Source organism: Pogona vitticeps, chromosome 3 (assembly GCF_051106095.1).
Source record: "Pogona vitticeps strain Pit_001003342236 chromosome 3, PviZW2.1, whole genome shotgun sequence".
NCBI lineage: Eukaryota > Metazoa > Chordata > Lepidosauria > Squamata > Agamidae > Pogona > Pogona vitticeps.
In genome coordinates this window covers 34,300,253-34,317,869 of record NC_135785.1, presented here as the reverse complement: position 1 = coordinate 34,317,869, position 17,617 = coordinate 34,300,253, and the positions used below count along the sequence as shown (strand labels likewise).

The following is a 17,617-nucleotide window of genomic DNA, read 5'->3' as shown; positions in this document are numbered from 1 at the left end:
ACATCTTGTCTCAATTGCTTGTTGCTTGCTTGTTGGTTGCTTCTCTCTGATTTCCTTGTCGTCTTCTCTGTCACACCTCTTCTGTCTAGCTCCCTTGCTGAATAGTCTCCGCCAAACTCTACTGTCCACTTTGTTCTTGACACCATTCCCTCTCACTGAATTGTTTTCTAGGTGCTCCTCACAAACCTCTACTGTCTTCTCTCTTACCCCTGTGTTCTTTTGCTGCTTGGTGATGTAAATATGTCGGTTTACATTACTAGTCACAGAGGTCATAACAGTGAATTTGGGATGGTAGCACCAGAACAGTTGTAAAAGTGAGGTATTTCTAATACTGTTGTTTGTTCTTTTAATTTTATTTTTAGTTGTTGTGAGCTGCCTTGGGTCCCCTATGGGGAGAAATAAAGCATCCCTGTAATCTAAATTGTTTTCATAGCTGATTTTGAAGAGATACAAAAATCAATTTTTTTCTTTCTTGTGATATTTTGTATCTCATAACTTTCTTGCATTAAGGAAAAAATTGGCCCACACTGTAATCCCTGACTTTTATGGCCTGACTCCAAACAGGTGGTTCAGCTGGCCAATCTCTTCTGTTGGTAGAACCTGTAGGCGGCAACCCTGTCACATTTTACTCCAAAACAGACTTGAGAAGTCTAGGAAATTCCCTAGGGCTGGATTTCTGGCACAACACCCAACCATGCACCACCCCCCCCCAGCTATTTCCAAAATACTGGAGAACTCCCAGAAGCTGGTTTTAGGGCAACATGGAGGCTTAGGGAACCGATAGAAGGTTCAGGAGTACTGTATTTCAGACACCATTGCAGTGTTGGTTCTAGTTTGGTGTAGTTCCTGAGTGCAGTAAATAGAAAAACAGCACAGCCTGTCTGTGATACTATATATCATGAAGAAGTTTGATCATACTCATTCTAAACATAGGAGAAATGTGCAATTAACACAATTACTCTTTAATGTTGACACATATGTTTAAAGAGAACTCCCCCATTTATCCTTGGTTTAGATCTATATTAAACAGAGTTGGCTGTATAAGGTGTGAAAATAGTGAGACCATTTATCTCCAAATATACAGTGGTGCCTCGCAAGGCAATTTTAATTCGTTCCATGGAAATCGCTATACTGTATTGCGAAAACATTGTTTTGTGAAACACGGTTCCCCATTGGAATGCATTGAAATGGTGACCCCCTGGTAATACCTGTGCACTAGAGGGTTGTGAGAGGAACACCTAGCCCCTGATGGGGGTCCCATGGGGCACCCCAAAACACTGAGGAGCTGTCTTGTCCTCTGGCAGGACTGGGGTTGTGCAGCCCTGTACTGAACAGGAGGTGCAGTCAGGGGGTCACCATGCCTTGGGGGAGCAGGGCACAGAAGGGGGTAGGAGGTGCAAGGTCTACTCCAACTCATACCTTGCAGGGGAAATACCATGGTCATGAAACTGGTTTTCCCAGGGGGAGGCTCATTCATTGCACTTCGGGTGTGCTGACCCCTATGATTTCCCCAAATGGGGGAACTCAACTGCATAATTTGTGTTAATGGGGGATTGCATTTCTGCTTTCTCTGGTGTTTTTAGAATCTCTTTACCCTTTGGTTCCTGGCTATTTTCACCATCGTCTACCATTTAAATTTACAGCCATAGCCCCATTGGCAATGCTTTGCAAGACGGTTCCCCCCCCATTGGAACACATTAAGTACATAAGACCTACTTTTTTATCCCAAAAAAGTGGGGGAGAAAGTGTATGCTGCTGGCTTTCCAGGAGGCAGATCCTAGAAAGCCAGCAGCATACACTTTCTCCCCCACTTTTTTGGGAAAAAAGTAGATATTATGTGATTAATGTGTTCCAATTGGGGGGGGGGGAACCGTCTTGCGAAGCATTGGTTAAAAAAAAAAAGTCTTGCGAAAAACATCGTCTTGTGAAAATTCTCCATAGAAAACATTGTCTTGCGAAGTGCCACAGCGATCACAAAAACCCATCGTCTTGCGGATTAATTGTCCTGCAAGGCAATTGTCTTGCGAAACACCACTGTAATCTCTTTCAGTCTGCTCTCTGTTATAAACAATCTTTGATTTTAAAAAGGCATTAGATTAGTTGATCCCTGTACCAGATTGAATACTTTTCCAAGACTATAGAGATTAAAACATCTGAGGTATGAGATGGTTTTTAATCTATGAGTATATACTTGTAACTTGGTGGAATCAATGCAAATTATATTTGCTTTCAGTTTGTTGCAATTGTGTTTCACATTATGGCTTTATGTATTTAGTTTTTGTAAAGCTTTCCCTTTTCTCTCTTCTTCCTCTAGGCTGGTGCACCAGCAGGGCAATATCCAACAGGAAGCTCATCAACCAATCCTTTCTTATAGCCTTATAGACACTTTATCTAAAAGAACTCTTATGTGATCACATAACATCTCTGCGCCTCTTGCACTGTTGTCTTGTTTCACTGACCTTAGCTTTAAACCCATGACTCTTTCAAGGAAAAAAAGCCTGCATTGTGTATTAAAACAAAGGAACACCAGGTAATGGGCAGAACACAGGGTATGGTAACATCTTTTAATCTGTGCATTGGCAGGAGAATGTTAATGGTATCATGTATATTAAAATTGGCTAATATTAAGTTATTGCAGATACCACATTCATTATGCTGCCGTACTGTACATATTTTTTCTTAGGAATTAGTTATTTGTGCATATCAGTATTTGTAACTTTTAACACATTGTTATGTGAAAATTGTTACTGAGGGAAATAGATCAGCCTCTTTAAGGTGCTGTCATATCTCTTGGAATGAATGACCTACATTATTTTAACCATTGCTGTTGGGAGTTATGAGTTCAAAACTGAAGGTTTTATTCATTTCTTGAAAGTGTTTTTCTTTTTTTCCTAAAGAGCTCTTCTATTTATACATGCCTAAATTCTCTATAATGTAGAAGGATACCTGTCTGCATAATAAAGCTGATCATGTTTTGCTACAGTTTGCAGGTGAAAAAAAATAAATAAACATTAGAAAAAGCACGTTTGTCTTTTTCAACATTTATACTGTGAAATTTTGCTATGACTTCAGGTTCAGGCCGAAAATAGATGCAGTATTTTCTTGGCTGCTTCAGTAATACTATGAATTGCTATCTAAGAATGCTGCTACTAATGAATCAATAAAATTTCAAAACACCATTATGATGAACCTAGTTTTAACTGTACAATACAGACTAGCCTGATTTCATACAGTAGAAGTTCATATTAATTTCTTTCTTAATTTACATGTTTATCAAACTGTTTTTAAATCATTACTGAACAATTTTAGCCAGAGAGAACTTCAGCTGTAGCTTGGTTAATCTGTACACTTTCTCCTGTTATACAGATATACTGTGCCTTTGCTGCAAAGTTGTTTTCCATATCTAGTTCTGTGCAAGATAAAATGACAGGGTTTTTAAAGCATTTCTTGGTTGAAATTGATTGATATGATTACCTCATATCTACATGTAGTTTTTTTTATTTGTAAAATACGTTGCACAATGGTATGCGTTTATTAAGAGAAATGCAAATTCTGAACATAACAATATTATCAATGACTGAGTTGAGCATTTAGTTTATAAAATGCAATTAATAGCTATTGGGACCAGAATGTGCATCACACTTCACAAGCCTCTGGAAAGGAGTGGATAGAGAAGGTCTAAATATGACTCCAAATATTGTTTACTGGATGCTTTTGGGGGAGTGGTATTTATCTCAGTGCAACCTGTGTATTTGAAGGGCAGGTATTTTTTGCTGAATTAGTTTTTTTAAAACCTTTTAAGTAAGTGAATAGAAATTCATTATTTCACAAGTCAAACTATAGATTGAAGTCTTTTTCCTTGAGGTTCAGTTTAGCTGCTGATGGATGTTAAGAAGTTAATCTCCCTAGGATCAACAGGCTAGTATAAACATGATTTTTAGACACTTTTATTGAATATGTAGGCTTTCAAAGGGGTTTTCAAAGCCAGCAGAATAGACTGTCCAAAGATTAGCTAAACCGTGGTAATGTTTTGGCTTTCAGAAAAGCCAATTCAGTGTGTTCCACCCTCAGCTGGAGCACTTAATGGAAGCCTCCCTACAAGGTCTGAATATTTTAGGAGCATCTGTTGGACAAATTTGTTTTCCCAAAATTGTCACTTCCATGACGAGAAAATGGGCGTGTGAAATTGAAGCACCATTTTCAGCATAACTTTAGTTCTTGTATCACTTTAATGCAGTCCAGTCCTGAACATTATTACTTAGAATAATGTTTTGGGGATTACTCAGATTGTACAGGGTTATTGCATAAGCAAAAAATATTTCCTCAAGTTTCACAAATAATTGATAATAGCAGATACCTGAATTATTGATTTGACAATTGATTTTGCTATCTGATGATGTCAGTTTCTAGGCTTATTCTGCATTTTCATTACCTGGCTTTTACAAACACATTATTTTCTTCTCAATTTGTAAGTACATCATGTTGTTAATATTTAATATTCTTAATTGATCATAGCCAATATGCTATGTTTGTATGCTAAGGAAATGGTATTCTGTATACTAAGGAAATGTTAATGTTGAGAAACTGCTGAATGATATTGTGTTAACTAAATAGCTTGAATGTAATACTGCTTTTTTTTAAAAAAAGTGTCAAGTCTGCTGTGTTAAATCAGATGTTTGGCTATTTCACAATTTAACCTGGAATATATGGTCACTCTCTGTTCTGGTACTCAAATGAGTGTTAGGTTTGACTCCAGTACAACCTACCATGTAACATGGTTAAAAAGTCTCAGAGTCTTGTTCCATAGCCTTCTGCATTCTGTTCTTCTGCCTCGTGCTTCTTTGGATATTTAGAAAGGTTGTTTTTTTGGCATTTGATTGTGATTATAGTGTAGACGCTTCTGCATAGAAAAATCCCAGCTATCACTGCAAAGTAACTGCCATATATTAGGAACTGAAAGAAAGCAGAAGAGAGGTAGTCATCTTTTCTCAGAAAACAGATACCATAAGCCCAAGGTCTTTGGCTGCGGTGGATTTTACTCAACTTTAGGATCCTATCCTATACAAAGCTTTTATTTCAAAGTACAATAGACTTACCTTGGAAGGAGCTTTTGTAGCATTGTATTGATTCCTGTGCCCTCCTATTATTTGTACCATAAGGGATTTGTTTCAGTAAGATTTGTCAAATGGATAGTCCCAAGTATTTGCAGTTATACTAAGCTAAAATATTCATACTTAGATGTTGACGGTTGAAAAAAATGTGATGCTTTTTGACAGCCCCACATATTCTGTATTCATGAGAAGACCGTTACAGCCTCTCTTTAGAATCTGCAACAAGTCTGAAAGGGTGAATCCTCCAGAAGAGATTACCTGTGCCAATGGTAGCCAGACTTGGCATCCCAAATGTTAATTGAAATAACATCCCAGAGACCAAGACCACTGGCTCTTCAGAGCTCCTAGAAGTTATAGTCGAAGTACCTCTGGAAGTTAGGGAGTGTTTGATCTAGGTAGACACACTCTGACTCTACTAATTTACTTCAAGAGGCCTTCCTTTATCTTTAATAATACCTGCCTGTGGGTTTAAAAAAAGACCTTGGAAACAGATGAAATCTTGGTTGCCTATAGTAGAAGAGTCTGATATTGTTCAGCAGAACACTGAAAATGTTTTGTGAGCAAGGAGAAAAGGTCTGAAATACATAGCCACAGGAGGACTTGGACTGAGTTATTTGTACTTTGAGAAAGGTGCTTTGCAGGTTTTGTTCTTTTTTTTTAATGGGACTGAAGATTTGGCTACATCTAGAGTTTGGTAAGTCTGGAGGTATTAGGAAATTATTTCCACCTACCATCTCAAAAATTGACTCAAAATGGCTCTAGAACTTGTGTTGTGGAGAAAAGTCTGGAAATTTGCTAAACACATCTATAAGTGAGGTAGTTTTATCCTCCTTTTTACATTTCTTTAGCAAGATCTTTGAAGCAGGTTTGGGAGATAATTTTTTAAAATGTTCTAACTATGAAGTAGATTTGTTTTTTATTATGCTTTGTATATATATATTTTCCTTCTTCCATTTTCTGTTTCTTACTTCGTGTTTGGTGTACACAATGATGCTGTCTTAAATGGATGCATTAAGAAAACAGGAAAAGTAACAACCTACACAAATATGGAGTTAAAACCTCCACTCCAGTAATTAAATGAAACTATCAGAAGATTATTTTCTGAAGAATACTGAGCATCTTGGTAGCAATTGTAACTATTTCTCATATTCCAAAGGTATGTTTGACTTTCAGAGGAATCCTTTCTTTTATATGGAGTGAATATTGTTGAAGGCCCACTAATAATTATTTTGAAGTGACCAAAAATGTGGAGATAAGAATGTTACTTCTAGGAATAAATTCTTGGTTTATCTGAATTTTTTAACCTGCATTATTGAGCCCAAAAATTAAGTACCAAAAGAAATTATTAATTATGCTGCTACTTTGGTGGGGTATTCAGTATCAGTGATTTGCTGAATAACTGGGAAAATAGTGTTAGCAAATGTGCCATCCAGAGCTATAAAAAGGAAGAAGCATAACCCTGGAGGTATCAAAATGGTAAATTGTGACAAGTTACTTGGGGTTAGTTGTGAAGCTGCCAGCCATGTTTTGCTTATTCACAAGCAGTGCAATCTGTGTATTTTTGCTCAAGTAAGTACTAATGTGTTCATGAAGTTTACTCCCGGATATACTATCATGTCCCTTAAAATAGACTGGAAACAAGGTTTCCTCCACGCAGTTTTCTTTCTCCTCTGTACAGCGATTGTTTTCAGCCCCTTTGGTTCCAGTTGCAACGGAACCCCACACGGGCAAAATTATGAGAGAGAGAAAATTAGAAGGATACGTTGACTGGAAACATTTTGCTATAAGCTGGCTTGTGAAATTTTGCCCCAAGAAGCAAGCTACTGTACATTAAAATCTTGCCCGTTGTCCTCAAGCAGCCTTCCCAACTTGGTGTTTCTCAGGTGTGTTTGGCTACAATTTTTATCATTCTCAGCAACATGGTCAAGATTAGGAATTGACTCAGGGACGTACATTGATTGGATTGGATTGCAGCCTGTGAGAAGATATGAAGCATTTAAACAAGGGATAGGCAAGATCTGGAGACTTCAACATCTGCAGATGTCACACAAATCTCCCCAAATGTAGAAAACCAAATGAGCCCAGACATGCCGTTATTGGCTTGTAAAAATTACTTTTAAAAATTTTTTAATGCAAGGGAGCTTGCAATTTGTTTAGAAAGAAAGTCACTAGATTTCCAAGAGCAGCAATTTCCTCTTTTTTGCAGCGGAAAATATTGGGGGAATGACCCCAAAGAGGCCACAATATCCTGATCTTTGACTTAAAGACTACTAACTGGTAATGGTGACCACTATGTTAATATAATATAAACAGTCCAACTTGCCTGAATTTCAATGTCCAATCCCAGTCCTTTGGAATCCACTACTATAACTGTAATAATAGTTTGAAGTAGCAGTGCAACAAAGTTGTTGAATCCAAACATTAAAGCGTAGCGTTCCATGCCAAGACTGACAGCAATCTGAAATCTGAAATTAAATTTCTTTTAGAGCAGTAGTACTCTGCAGTTTACCTTATCTTTCTTAGTGGCTACAAATAAAACTATTTAATATGCTTTTTACTAAGGCATAGTGGAAAACTCTTGCAGAGAGAGGTAAAATATGTTGAGCAGTATGTTTGGCTGAAATATGTGCAGCGTGAACTATCTCATTAGAATGGAATAGATGAAGCATATCAAGGCAGCCTATAATAACAAGTAAGGAATATATGGCCAGTCTGATTTTCCCCTCAAATGTATTTATGTGAAATTGGGTGAGACATTTGGGGTGACAAGGTATTAAGCATCTACAGAATCACAGTGATTACAGCGGGATGTAACCTTCATGCACAAGTATTAAAATTTATGCATCATTTCTGGTTCTCTGGATCATAGCTTGCTGAAAACTGTCCCAGTACCTTAAATTGATTAGGATGGAAAAATACTCTAGTATTAGAAACTAAAATATATTAAATGCTATTTTTTGTCTCCATATAGAAAAAGAAAAATCCTGCAGAATAACTGCACTAAAGGACTAGCATGCCATCCTGGTGCATGAGTAATAAGGAAATACAGCTAATACATATCCCAAAAGATTGTCATGAAGGGGAGTTATATGCTTGGCTTAAACCCTCTAAATAAGTACTAGTGTAAACAATCCATGTTTTGTTTTTACTCATGGCTGCTATGAATATTTAGAGTACAGTGGTGCCTTGACTTACAAACTTAATTCATATTGGAATGGCATTTGTAAGTCAAAATGTTCGTAAGTCAAAGCACCATTTCCCATAGGAATGCATTGAAAACCCATTAATCCATTCTGGTCGAAGAAAAAAATAACCCCCCAAAAACAAACATAAAAATCTGCAAGCCCCTGGGGCTGCAAAAAACAAAACAAAACATAAAAATAACCCCCCAAAACAACCTCACCCTGCAAAAGCCACCCAAAACAGTAAATAGCACACTTGCCTTCTCTCTAGCCTCCTGGCCAAGGTCAGCCACCTGGGCCCACCACCAGGGAGCCATCCAATAACTCACCCATCCTTCCCTGCAGCCGTGTGGGCGCAGCTGCTGCCACAACCACTGTCAGAGGGGAGCCATCTGGTACTTCACCCAGCCTTCCTTCACTGACAGTGCTTTCGGTGGCGGCGGGGTGGTTTTGGAGGCGGTGGGGAAGACCGGGTGAGTTCCTGGACAGCGGTTTTGTCGGTGGTGGGGTGGTCTCACTGGCGACGGGGCCCACGCAGCGGCGGGGGGAATGTGTGCATGCATATGGGCACGTTGTCAGCTGATAAGGGCTGCCTGGGGACCCCTGAGGCTGGACACAGCCAAGGCCCACCTGCTGCCTAGAAGGGCTGACCATGACAGCTTCCCCCCTGCGAATAACTCACCCCCCCTGCGTGCCAGGGGAAAGGCCAGGTTCCCTACCCCCACCCTGCTACTTGGACCAAAGGCTCAGGACCTGGAGGCCAGGATCCCCCTTCTCCCTACGAAGAAGGAAGGAACCAACCACCTCCCCCCCACCTGGCCTGGGAAAGGGGACACACACACACACACACACACACACACACACACACACACACACACACACACACACACACACACACACACACACACACACACACACACACACACACACACACACACACACACACACACACTCCTCCCCCAAGGGGACACACACACACACACACACACACACACACACACACACACTCCTCCTCCCCCCTCCCCCCTGCACCGTCAGCCCTCCTTGCACTGGGAGCCATCTGTTAGCTCACCCGGCCTTCCACAGCAGCCTCTTCGCTACCAACAGTTAGGCTTTTTGTTTTGTTTTTTAAATTTCCCGCCCCTTTCCCCTACCTTTTTTTATTCGTAGGTCAAAGCTCTGGCTGCAAGTCAAAGCAAAATTTTGCGGCTGGAGCTGTTTGTAAGTCAATTTTTTTGTAGATCGGGGTATTCGTAAGTCAAGGCACCACTATATATTATGGGGCCATGGAGGGACTGGTGCATTTTTATGGTGCTACTGTATTCCTGAAATGGGAAGTATGAAAGAAATAAACTTTCTAAATTCCCCACTTGAGCACTTTTTTATGAGTGTGTATCCTGACACTATTTCCCATTCTTCCCCAATGTTTTAGTGTCAGTGATGAATCTATGAAATCTGCATCCCATGGCCCAAACTGCAAAATAAGTGGAATACATGTACATACAGTACTTACGTGGCTATAGTTATAAGGAGCATGTAACATGCCTTGAAAATTAGATAGCCAGCATAGCAGGCCCAGATATTCTTGGTAAAATGCATCAGAAACAGTGAACCAGCATCCAGAGCCGAAAAGATTCCCAGTGCCAGCTCTCCATTTAGATCCCAGTTCATTTTCACATATCCCACAGCTAGTGATGTTAGCGAACCTAGAAATAAATAAGCTTTGAGGCTTGTAAGACATTGCAGAACCACAAGCTTACTTGAAAGCTTTTAAAATAACAGAATTTCTTTAAATACAACAAGATCCCTTCATCACTTTTTTAAATGGGAAGGTGGCATAACAATTATTTTTAGAAACAATGATTTAATGAACATAGCTGGCAACCGGACTTCTGAAACAGGGGTTAAAGTGAAAGATGTCTGGTACCTGATCTTTCATGTGCTTGGAGCCTTGATCAACTGAATACTACAAGGGTAAATATTATCATAGGAGGGCAGGTAGATCAGTGGCACAGTGGATCAGTATCATTTTTCCCCTTACAGATGTACCTTCCTTGTCTATTTATACACTTTCCCTGCCTGTCTTCCAAGTGCTCAAAGTGACTAACAAAACATATAGAGAACAGCCAGTGTGGCAATACTGAGAATATAGCTACGAGCCCAAATGAAGCTAGATAAAACATGCTGAACTTGAAAGATGGGCTGATATCCTCTTTGTCCATTGCACATGTGGCTGCATTTTTCTTCTGAGTTTGCAGAGGTGGTATTCACTCCCTGCTTGGACAAACAATCTTTGAAACACACACAGCAGTTCTGTATGTCAAAGTTCTTTGTACACTTCTGGAATCTGTGGATTATTAAAAGGCAGTTTAAGTGTTGTGCTTTCTGTACTAGACTGGAAGAAACTTGAATTGCATGTATTTGCAATGTATTTGTATCTTCATTTCCATAGAATCATATACTTACTCAGAAATGTTGCAATGGCTTCAACAGCTCCATTGTAAATATCAGAATTTTGGGAAGGTGCTTTAGAATCCCACAATGCTTGGACATAATTCAGAACTTGGTTAAAGCCTGCAGTAGCTAATGCCCACCATACTGACCAAAAAAGAAGTTTCTTTGTGGTGTAGCATTCCTTCAAGTCTTTAAATAGGTGTAAAAGCACTGCTAGAAAATGATTCTGGTTTTGAATTTGAGGTAACTGGTATTCAGGTAAGTTCTGGGAGTTGACTGATGTCATTGTAATGTTTTTGTTCTGTTGGTAGTTAGGCTGGTTTGGTATGTTTGGGGGACAGTTACCTGATCCATCTTGGGAAGACTTTCTATGAAAGAACATACTTCTTTGAGGCATGGGCAGAAAATAAGAAGATATGAATGCTACAGAAACAGAAGCCAGTGTTATGGCATTGAGATAAAAATAAGGCACGTAGGCAAAAGAAACTAAAAGCTGACCCAGTAATGAGCCCATGGTGGATGCCACTAGAGTGATGCTTCTGCAGTAACTTGTAACTTTCTGGTAGTAGTCTGCATTGACAACACTGTAGATGTAGGAATAATAGGCAACTTCTGTAGCAGTCACAAGTCCATAGAAAAATTCCATCAGCTGCATGGCCGGCAGACCACGTGCAAATAAAAGCAACAACCAAGTAGCAATGAAGCTAGCTCCTTGGAGAATAATGACAGGTTTATAACATACATAGTCTGTTATCAGGAACACAGGGAATAGTAGAGCCAGATAGGAGTATGTCCAAACTGGTAGAATATGTTGTGTTACCTGGAGAGAAAAGGAGGAATACTGTAATACTGAGAATGAGAATTAGGATACATGGAAAATAATATATAGCTGCTTAATGCAATTGCAAGACGAATAACAATCAGAACTTATTGGGGGATGCTAGAGTTGTGCAATGTGCAGCCAGGTTGTTGGAGTACAGATCCAGTCTGCTCTAGGCAGCATAACAAATTGATAAGGAATAATAGAAATTACAATCCAACGACAATTGAAGGTCCACAATTTTCCTTCACCTACCTTAGGCTAGATGTGGGTAATGTTCCTCCTTCCAAATGTTTTTGCTTGCTTGCTTGCTTGCTTGCTTGCTTGATTTATTTATTTATTTATTTATTGAATTTATAGCCCACATCATCTGGCAACCAGGCCAATCTGGGCGGCTAGCAACAGTATTAGGAACAATATTAAAACACGTACATAAATAAATTAAAACATAACAAATAGGGAAATTAAAACAGATTGCAATAATGGTAGTAAAAAGGGTGATGGAGAGGATGGCGAAAAGGATGGTAAAAAGAGAGGGCGAGATCTTAGTGCTCCGGGAAAACCTGGCGGAGGAGCCAGATCTTCAATGCTCTTTTGAACCCATCCAGCAAGGGTGACAGGCAGATCTCAATAGGCCCGGTGTCTTGTTCTTTCCCTCCGGGCCTCCTTCTGGGTCAAGGCCCTCAGCCGCCCTGCCTGTGAAGAATGGGTATTACAGACAAATCTGGCTGGGAGCAGGCATTCTGATAGATACCTAGGTCCTAAACCGTTTAGGGCTTTGAATGTTATCATCATAACCTTGAAACTGATGTGGAAATGAACCGGTAACCAATGAAGGGCAGCCAGAGTGGGGGAGATGTGCCGGAATTTCTTTACTCCATCAGCCTCAAGGGTAGCCCCACATAGAGAGCACTGCAGTAGTCTATTCTTGAGATTACGAGGGCATGAATCAGTGTGAATGCCCCCATGTCTAGATAGGGACGCAGCTGGAAATGGAAATGGGCTGCCCAGACCACAGATGCCATCTGGGTTTCCATGGTGAGCTCCAGGTCCAAGCAGATTCCCAAGCTGCAAATCTCACTCTTCATGGGAAGAGTCACATCCCCAAAGGAGAGGGAGTTTCCTAATCCACTGACGCCGGGGCTGCCCATGTGCACGATTTCCATCTTGTCTGGATTCAACCTCAATCCATTTGCCCTCCTCCTCTCCAGAATAGTGCTCAAGCAGTGTTCAAGGCTCGGAGCAGCATCCACTGCAGTAGGAAAAAAGGAGAGGTATAGCTGGGTGTAATCAGTGTACTAATGACACCAGGCCCCACAACTCTGGATGACCTCACCCAGCAGTATAGATATTAAATAGCATTGGTGAGATGATCAACCCCTGCGGAACCCCAAAATTGAGGATCCATGGGGTGGAAGTCATCTCACCAAGCTGCACTGTCTGGGGATGGTCCTCCAAGAAGGAATGGAGCCATGCCAAAGTGAGACCACCAGTTCCCAACTCAGAGAGCTGCCCCAGGAGGATGCATTTGTCAACGCTATGAAAGGCCACTGAGGTATCAAGGAGGGCCAACAAGGATATATTGCCCCTCAGCCACCACGTGAATGTTGAAGTCCCCAAGAACCAATAGTCTGGAGGACCTCAACAGTGCCATGGAGACTAAATCTGCCAGCTCTGGCAAAGACTGTGCTGGATCGCGGGGAGTGCAGTAAGCCAGCACAATACCAAAGCCACCTCTGGCCCCAAACAACACATAGATGGCCTCTAGACCTGGGCTTGCCACTGCAGAAAGCCTAGCAGCCTCAAATATGTCCTTATAAACAATGGCCACTCCTCCCACCCACTGGGTTTGCCCTGGTGTTGGATGGCATACCCAGGTGGGCACATGAGGGAAAGAGTAGCTCAGCCCTCAGCGCCCACCCATGTCTCAGTTATACAGGCCAGATCTGCCTATTCCTCCAGGATAAAGTCCTGGATGAGTTGGGTTTTGTTGTGAGCAGACCTGGCATTTATCAACACCAGGGACACAGAGGGAGGCTGACTAGGCTGGTTACCTAGGTTCGAACAGGTGGCACAGAGCTAGATCTCATAATCTTACAAAGTAGGCACATTGAGTAGGTTTGATGCGAGTTGTAAGTCAAAACAATCTGGACAACCAAAGTTTTCCTACCTTGACCCAGGTAATCTATGGTAGCTTGTGTACAAATTCTTTATCCTTAATAGCTTCTTCTGTTTTGTTTTGTGTCTCTGATACTTTTTTGTTTGCAGTGGTTGTATTTGAGTGGTCCATATCTTCAAATGGACCACTTCAACCTTCCCCATTGTGGTGGAATGCATCTTCTATCAGTCCCAATTAGGAGGACCATTGGTAGCTATAGCTCGACGTATCCCAAAGGCACCAAATGGGGAAAAGTGGCATTAGGCTAGTCTTTAGCTGTTTCCTCTGACACAAAGCATACATTCAGTTTTTCTAGTGGTTTCAAATTTGTTTTCCAGAGCTAAATTGACAGCAGCTTTTCTATTAAATCAACAATTCTGTCTTACCTAAAACATCACCTATGTGGTCTAAAACTACCTTTCAACCAGTACTCAACAAACCACAAGTATATTGGGAATTTTACAATTTTGGAAAGGAAGATCATAGTAAAAGTATTGTTCTAAGGGTCCCGTGGTATGGGGTGGACGGTAGTTTAGATTGTGTAGTAAGTATTTTGCACTTTTTAAAATGTTTTTGTTCTGAAAATAAAAAATAATAATTTTTTAAAAAGCAGACAGATGAAGAAGAGATTCAACAGAAGGTGTCAAAATGTAACTAGACCAGTATAGGAGAGAGTATTGCTCCTCTAGATACTTCTGTTTCCAGGGTTCTAAAGGGTAAGTACCAGCACTTCACATTGGGCCTGGAAATGGATAGGCAACCCATGCAGTTATTTTGAGACTGATTTAATCTAAATCAACATTGCTGCACCAGTGAATATTTTGACAGCCATGCTTTGATCTCGGTAAAGCTTGTGGGTCATTTTCAAGGGCAGATTCATGGACACAGCTGGGACATGACTAGCTGTCATGGTGGCCAGACCATCCAGGAACAGATGTAATGGCCAAAGCAGACAAAACTGTTAAAAGATCATCCTTGGCATTGCTACTTCTGGTGCTATTCACAGTTATGTGTTCCCTCGTTTTATCGTCATCATTTCTTACTTTAGCTTTGCTAATGCTAGCCAGAAAAAAGCAGTGTCCTAATCTGTGCTGGAAAGGAATGGAATCATCTTTCTTGCTAAGGATTAACTCCTATATGTGCACACAAAGCCAATTATGTTTGTTACAAACAAAGCATAACAAAACTAAAGAATGCTATTGAAGTAGCCTGCTTCTGGTCAAAAAATAGTCTATTTTAATATTTTTAATTTGTCTTTAATTTTAGCTATATTTCAAATACATCCATAAGTTTAAATCATGCAACATGTCATTATAGGACTGAGTCTCAGCATCTCCTACACATACTGTCCAATCTCCACTTGAATATTTTTATTTATTATTTATTTATTTATTAAATTTATACCCCACCCCTCTAGACCATGTCTACTCAGGGTGGCTTACAACATAATATGTCATGCATTGGTTCTAGTCTTGCCTTAAGTGTCACCTTTTCAGAAAAGGGATGGTTGGCAATAACTGCTTGGAAAGTATTACTTGGGGTGTGTGTGTTGCTTTTTGGTATATTGCCTTTTTTGAAGAAAACTTACTTGATAGATACAGCCTGTCTACACAGAGGATATACAGATAAACTCCAAATAGAGTATGTAAAATCATCTAATGACGTTTTGCTGCTTACAGTAAAAGATAGGAGGGTGTTCCTTCCCCTTGAGAAACACACTAGTTTAACAATTGAATGTTACATCAACAAAGGTATAGTGGAGCCAAGACATGTAGGGTGAAATGTAGGGACTTTTTTATTAGCAAAGACTATGAGATCAACCTTGTCCCCTCTGCAGACTTCCCTCTTTCCTTAGCTGTGCCACTTCCTGTAGCTGGGAGAGAGAATGATTATTCTACGGACAGTATATTGCAATGAGCTATCCTTGTTGTAATGCTAAGGTCTTGAGGACGAGTTAGCAGTGCCTGTGTTATTTGATTTTCCTTGAATGAAGGCTGGCTGTGGGGATTGTCACACAGAATTCTTGTCCCCAGTATTTTGTCACTACTCTTGGCTTCCCAGCATCCAACACACGAGGAGGCTCCTAGTCTCAGTCCTGTTCTCCAGAAGATCAGTGTCTTCTTCAGAAACAAATTAATGGAACCTTTGTCCTCAGAAAAGAACAGTAGGAGACTGTGGTGTCAAAGAAGAGGATTAGAACTGTGACTTCAGCAGAGAGTTACAGATCTAACCAGAATAGAAGCCTGTGGGGAGAAGGAACTAAGAGAAATCAACCAGCAGAGATCTACCCTCCCGTCTATATACATCTAAAGTTCAAATTATGTAGTTGGTTACACATATATCCCACTCTTCCTTCAATTACATTAAGGTCATAATGGGTCTCCTCAACCCAGTAGAGTATATCCTTACAACATTTTGTCAGTTGGACTGACTGACAAAAAGTGCATGCTCTGAGGTTTCTCTGTGAAATTAATGCCTCAGTACAGACTAGAATGTGACCTGAGCAAATAGCGGGTAAAAGTTTTCACCACCACTACACTGCACTGGCTCCGCATGCTGCTCCCTACAATAATGGATTGCTTGAGTTCTGAAAGAGGCACTCTCCACAAATGTTTGCTGAGTCAACATATTGGCAGATTAGTGGTATCTTCCTCGGAAAACTGAAGTGTTTGGAGAAAATTAGAGTGTCTGCTGTATGTGTGAGGGAAGAAGACCAATACTGTTCATTCTACCAAACTCAATAAAGCAAACAAAGCATACTTCACTTTACCTCATCAATAGTCAGGTTTTTCTCTGGTCCAGCAAGGTAAGATATGAGGAAAGGCTCAGAGGGCCTCATCATGCTGAAGAAGCCGTATATACAAAGGATCGAAGTGGGGAAAAACCATCCGCTGCTTTGCATTTTCTTCCAGCAATCCATGACTCTTACAGCTGAAACATAATTTTTCCAGAAGTGAGCAAAATGGAAGCAAAAATCAGTGCAGGAGTAGTTGTTTGTATAAGACACAAGGAGCAGTTTTGACTAAAAAACAAAAAACTTTGCTAGTTAAAGATATTTGGGTGCATGCAAAGACATGGAAATCTTGGCAACAAGCAGTTCTGAAGAAATCCAGCCAGTTTGGCTTTCCTTAGATTTCACCAGGTACAAAGGGCGACTGTTTTAGTTGGAAAATTGCCATACAAGGGTAAAACTCAATAATAACCAGCATGAAAGACTGTTGCTCTTAGATAAAATAGCTGAGCAGCTTTTGAGCTTTGTACCTTGTGACTTGCTCCTGTAAGATTCAAGGGAGCACAGTAGTTTCATCAACCAGACCTTTTGTTCCTAATTTCACAGCCTTGTCACAGTATAGATAATAACCTATAAATCGTACATACTTGGAAACACTCTCCATTTTTCTTATGTGTAATGGCATTTTCTAAAGCAACCATCTTAGGTGGTTGCACCCAGCTAAAGGTGGGGTGGGGAAGATACGTGCAGTAATTACACTGCAACAAAATAAGATTAATAAAGTAGTTATTTACTGGTATCACTTTCTGGAATATAGCAGATAAAGGGACACATACACCCAGAATAAGGTGGCAGACATCTAAGGAGCAAGACTGGATTGTACTTCAAAGTGCAGGAAAGAAGCTACCTTTTTAATTTGCTTCTGCATTGTTCCTTTTAAACTTTCCTGAAAATACAAGATTTTCAGAACTGGATTAGGCTGGATTAGGATCTTTTGTTTCTGTTGCATGCTAGTTTGGAATGGTGTGAGAGCTTTTACAGCAGAGCTTTCAAAATATTGAATCTCTCCAGCAGTAGTCTGAAGTGTTACAATTCTTTAATGTGTTATGCATGTGCAGGTTTACTATGAATAGAAGTCAGACCTGAACTACAACATTTGCC

At 40.3% G+C, this 17,617-nt stretch overlaps 2 protein-coding genes and 1 non-coding gene across 37 annotated transcripts in view; 2 read left to right on the top strand and 1 right to left on the bottom strand.

The window, feature by feature from the left end:
• Positions 1-3,023, top strand: part of AGFG1 (ArfGAP with FG repeats 1) — a 41,971-nt gene extending 38,948 nt beyond the window's left edge. For all 35 annotated transcript variants that reach the window (XM_072995998.2, XM_078389198.1, XM_020792571.3 and 32 more), the window contains one exon: positions 2,315-3,023. In XM_072995998.2, coding sequence (XP_072852099.2) covers positions 2,315-2,374 — 60 coding nt within the window. In that variant the 3' untranslated portion in view covers positions 2,375-3,023. The remainder of the gene's footprint in view (positions 1-2,314) is intronic.
• Positions 1,412-1,574, top strand: LOC140706300 (U1 spliceosomal RNA). Its single transcript, XR_012085940.1, has one exon. It is a non-coding gene; the product is annotated as a U1 spliceosomal RNA (small nuclear RNA).
• Positions 3,024-4,289: 1,266 nt separating the features above from the next.
• SLC19A3 (solute carrier family 19 member 3) lies at positions 4,290-17,291 on the bottom strand. The gene is made up of 5 exons (XM_072996002.2): positions 16,496-17,291; positions 10,760-11,567; positions 9,807-9,999; positions 7,435-7,576; positions 4,290-4,953 (listed from the first exon to the last, which is right to left on the bottom strand). Exons 1-5 carry the CDS (start codon positions 16,643-16,645, stop codon positions 4,789-4,791), a joined length of 1,458 nt encoding a protein of 485 aa, XP_072852103.2. The 5' UTR covers positions 16,646-17,291; the 3' UTR covers positions 4,290-4,788.
• Between the last annotated feature and the right edge of the window lie 326 nt (positions 17,292-17,617).

Excerpts from the sequence above, each read along its gene's own strand:
- SLC19A3 (XM_072996002.2), bottom strand. The coding sequence starts at position 16,645 with ATGGATTGCTGGAAGAAAATGCAAAGCAGCGGATGGTTTTTCCCCACT. Across the intron at positions 10,000-10,759 it reads AGCCATTGCAACATTTCTGA|GTTCGCTAACATCACTAGCT; the intron begins GTAAGTATATGA and ends ATTTATTTCTAG. Across the intron at positions 7,577-9,806 it reads CTCCTTATAACTATAGCCAC|ATTTCAGATTGCTGTCAGTC; the intron begins GTAAGTACTGTA and ends ATTTAATTTCAG.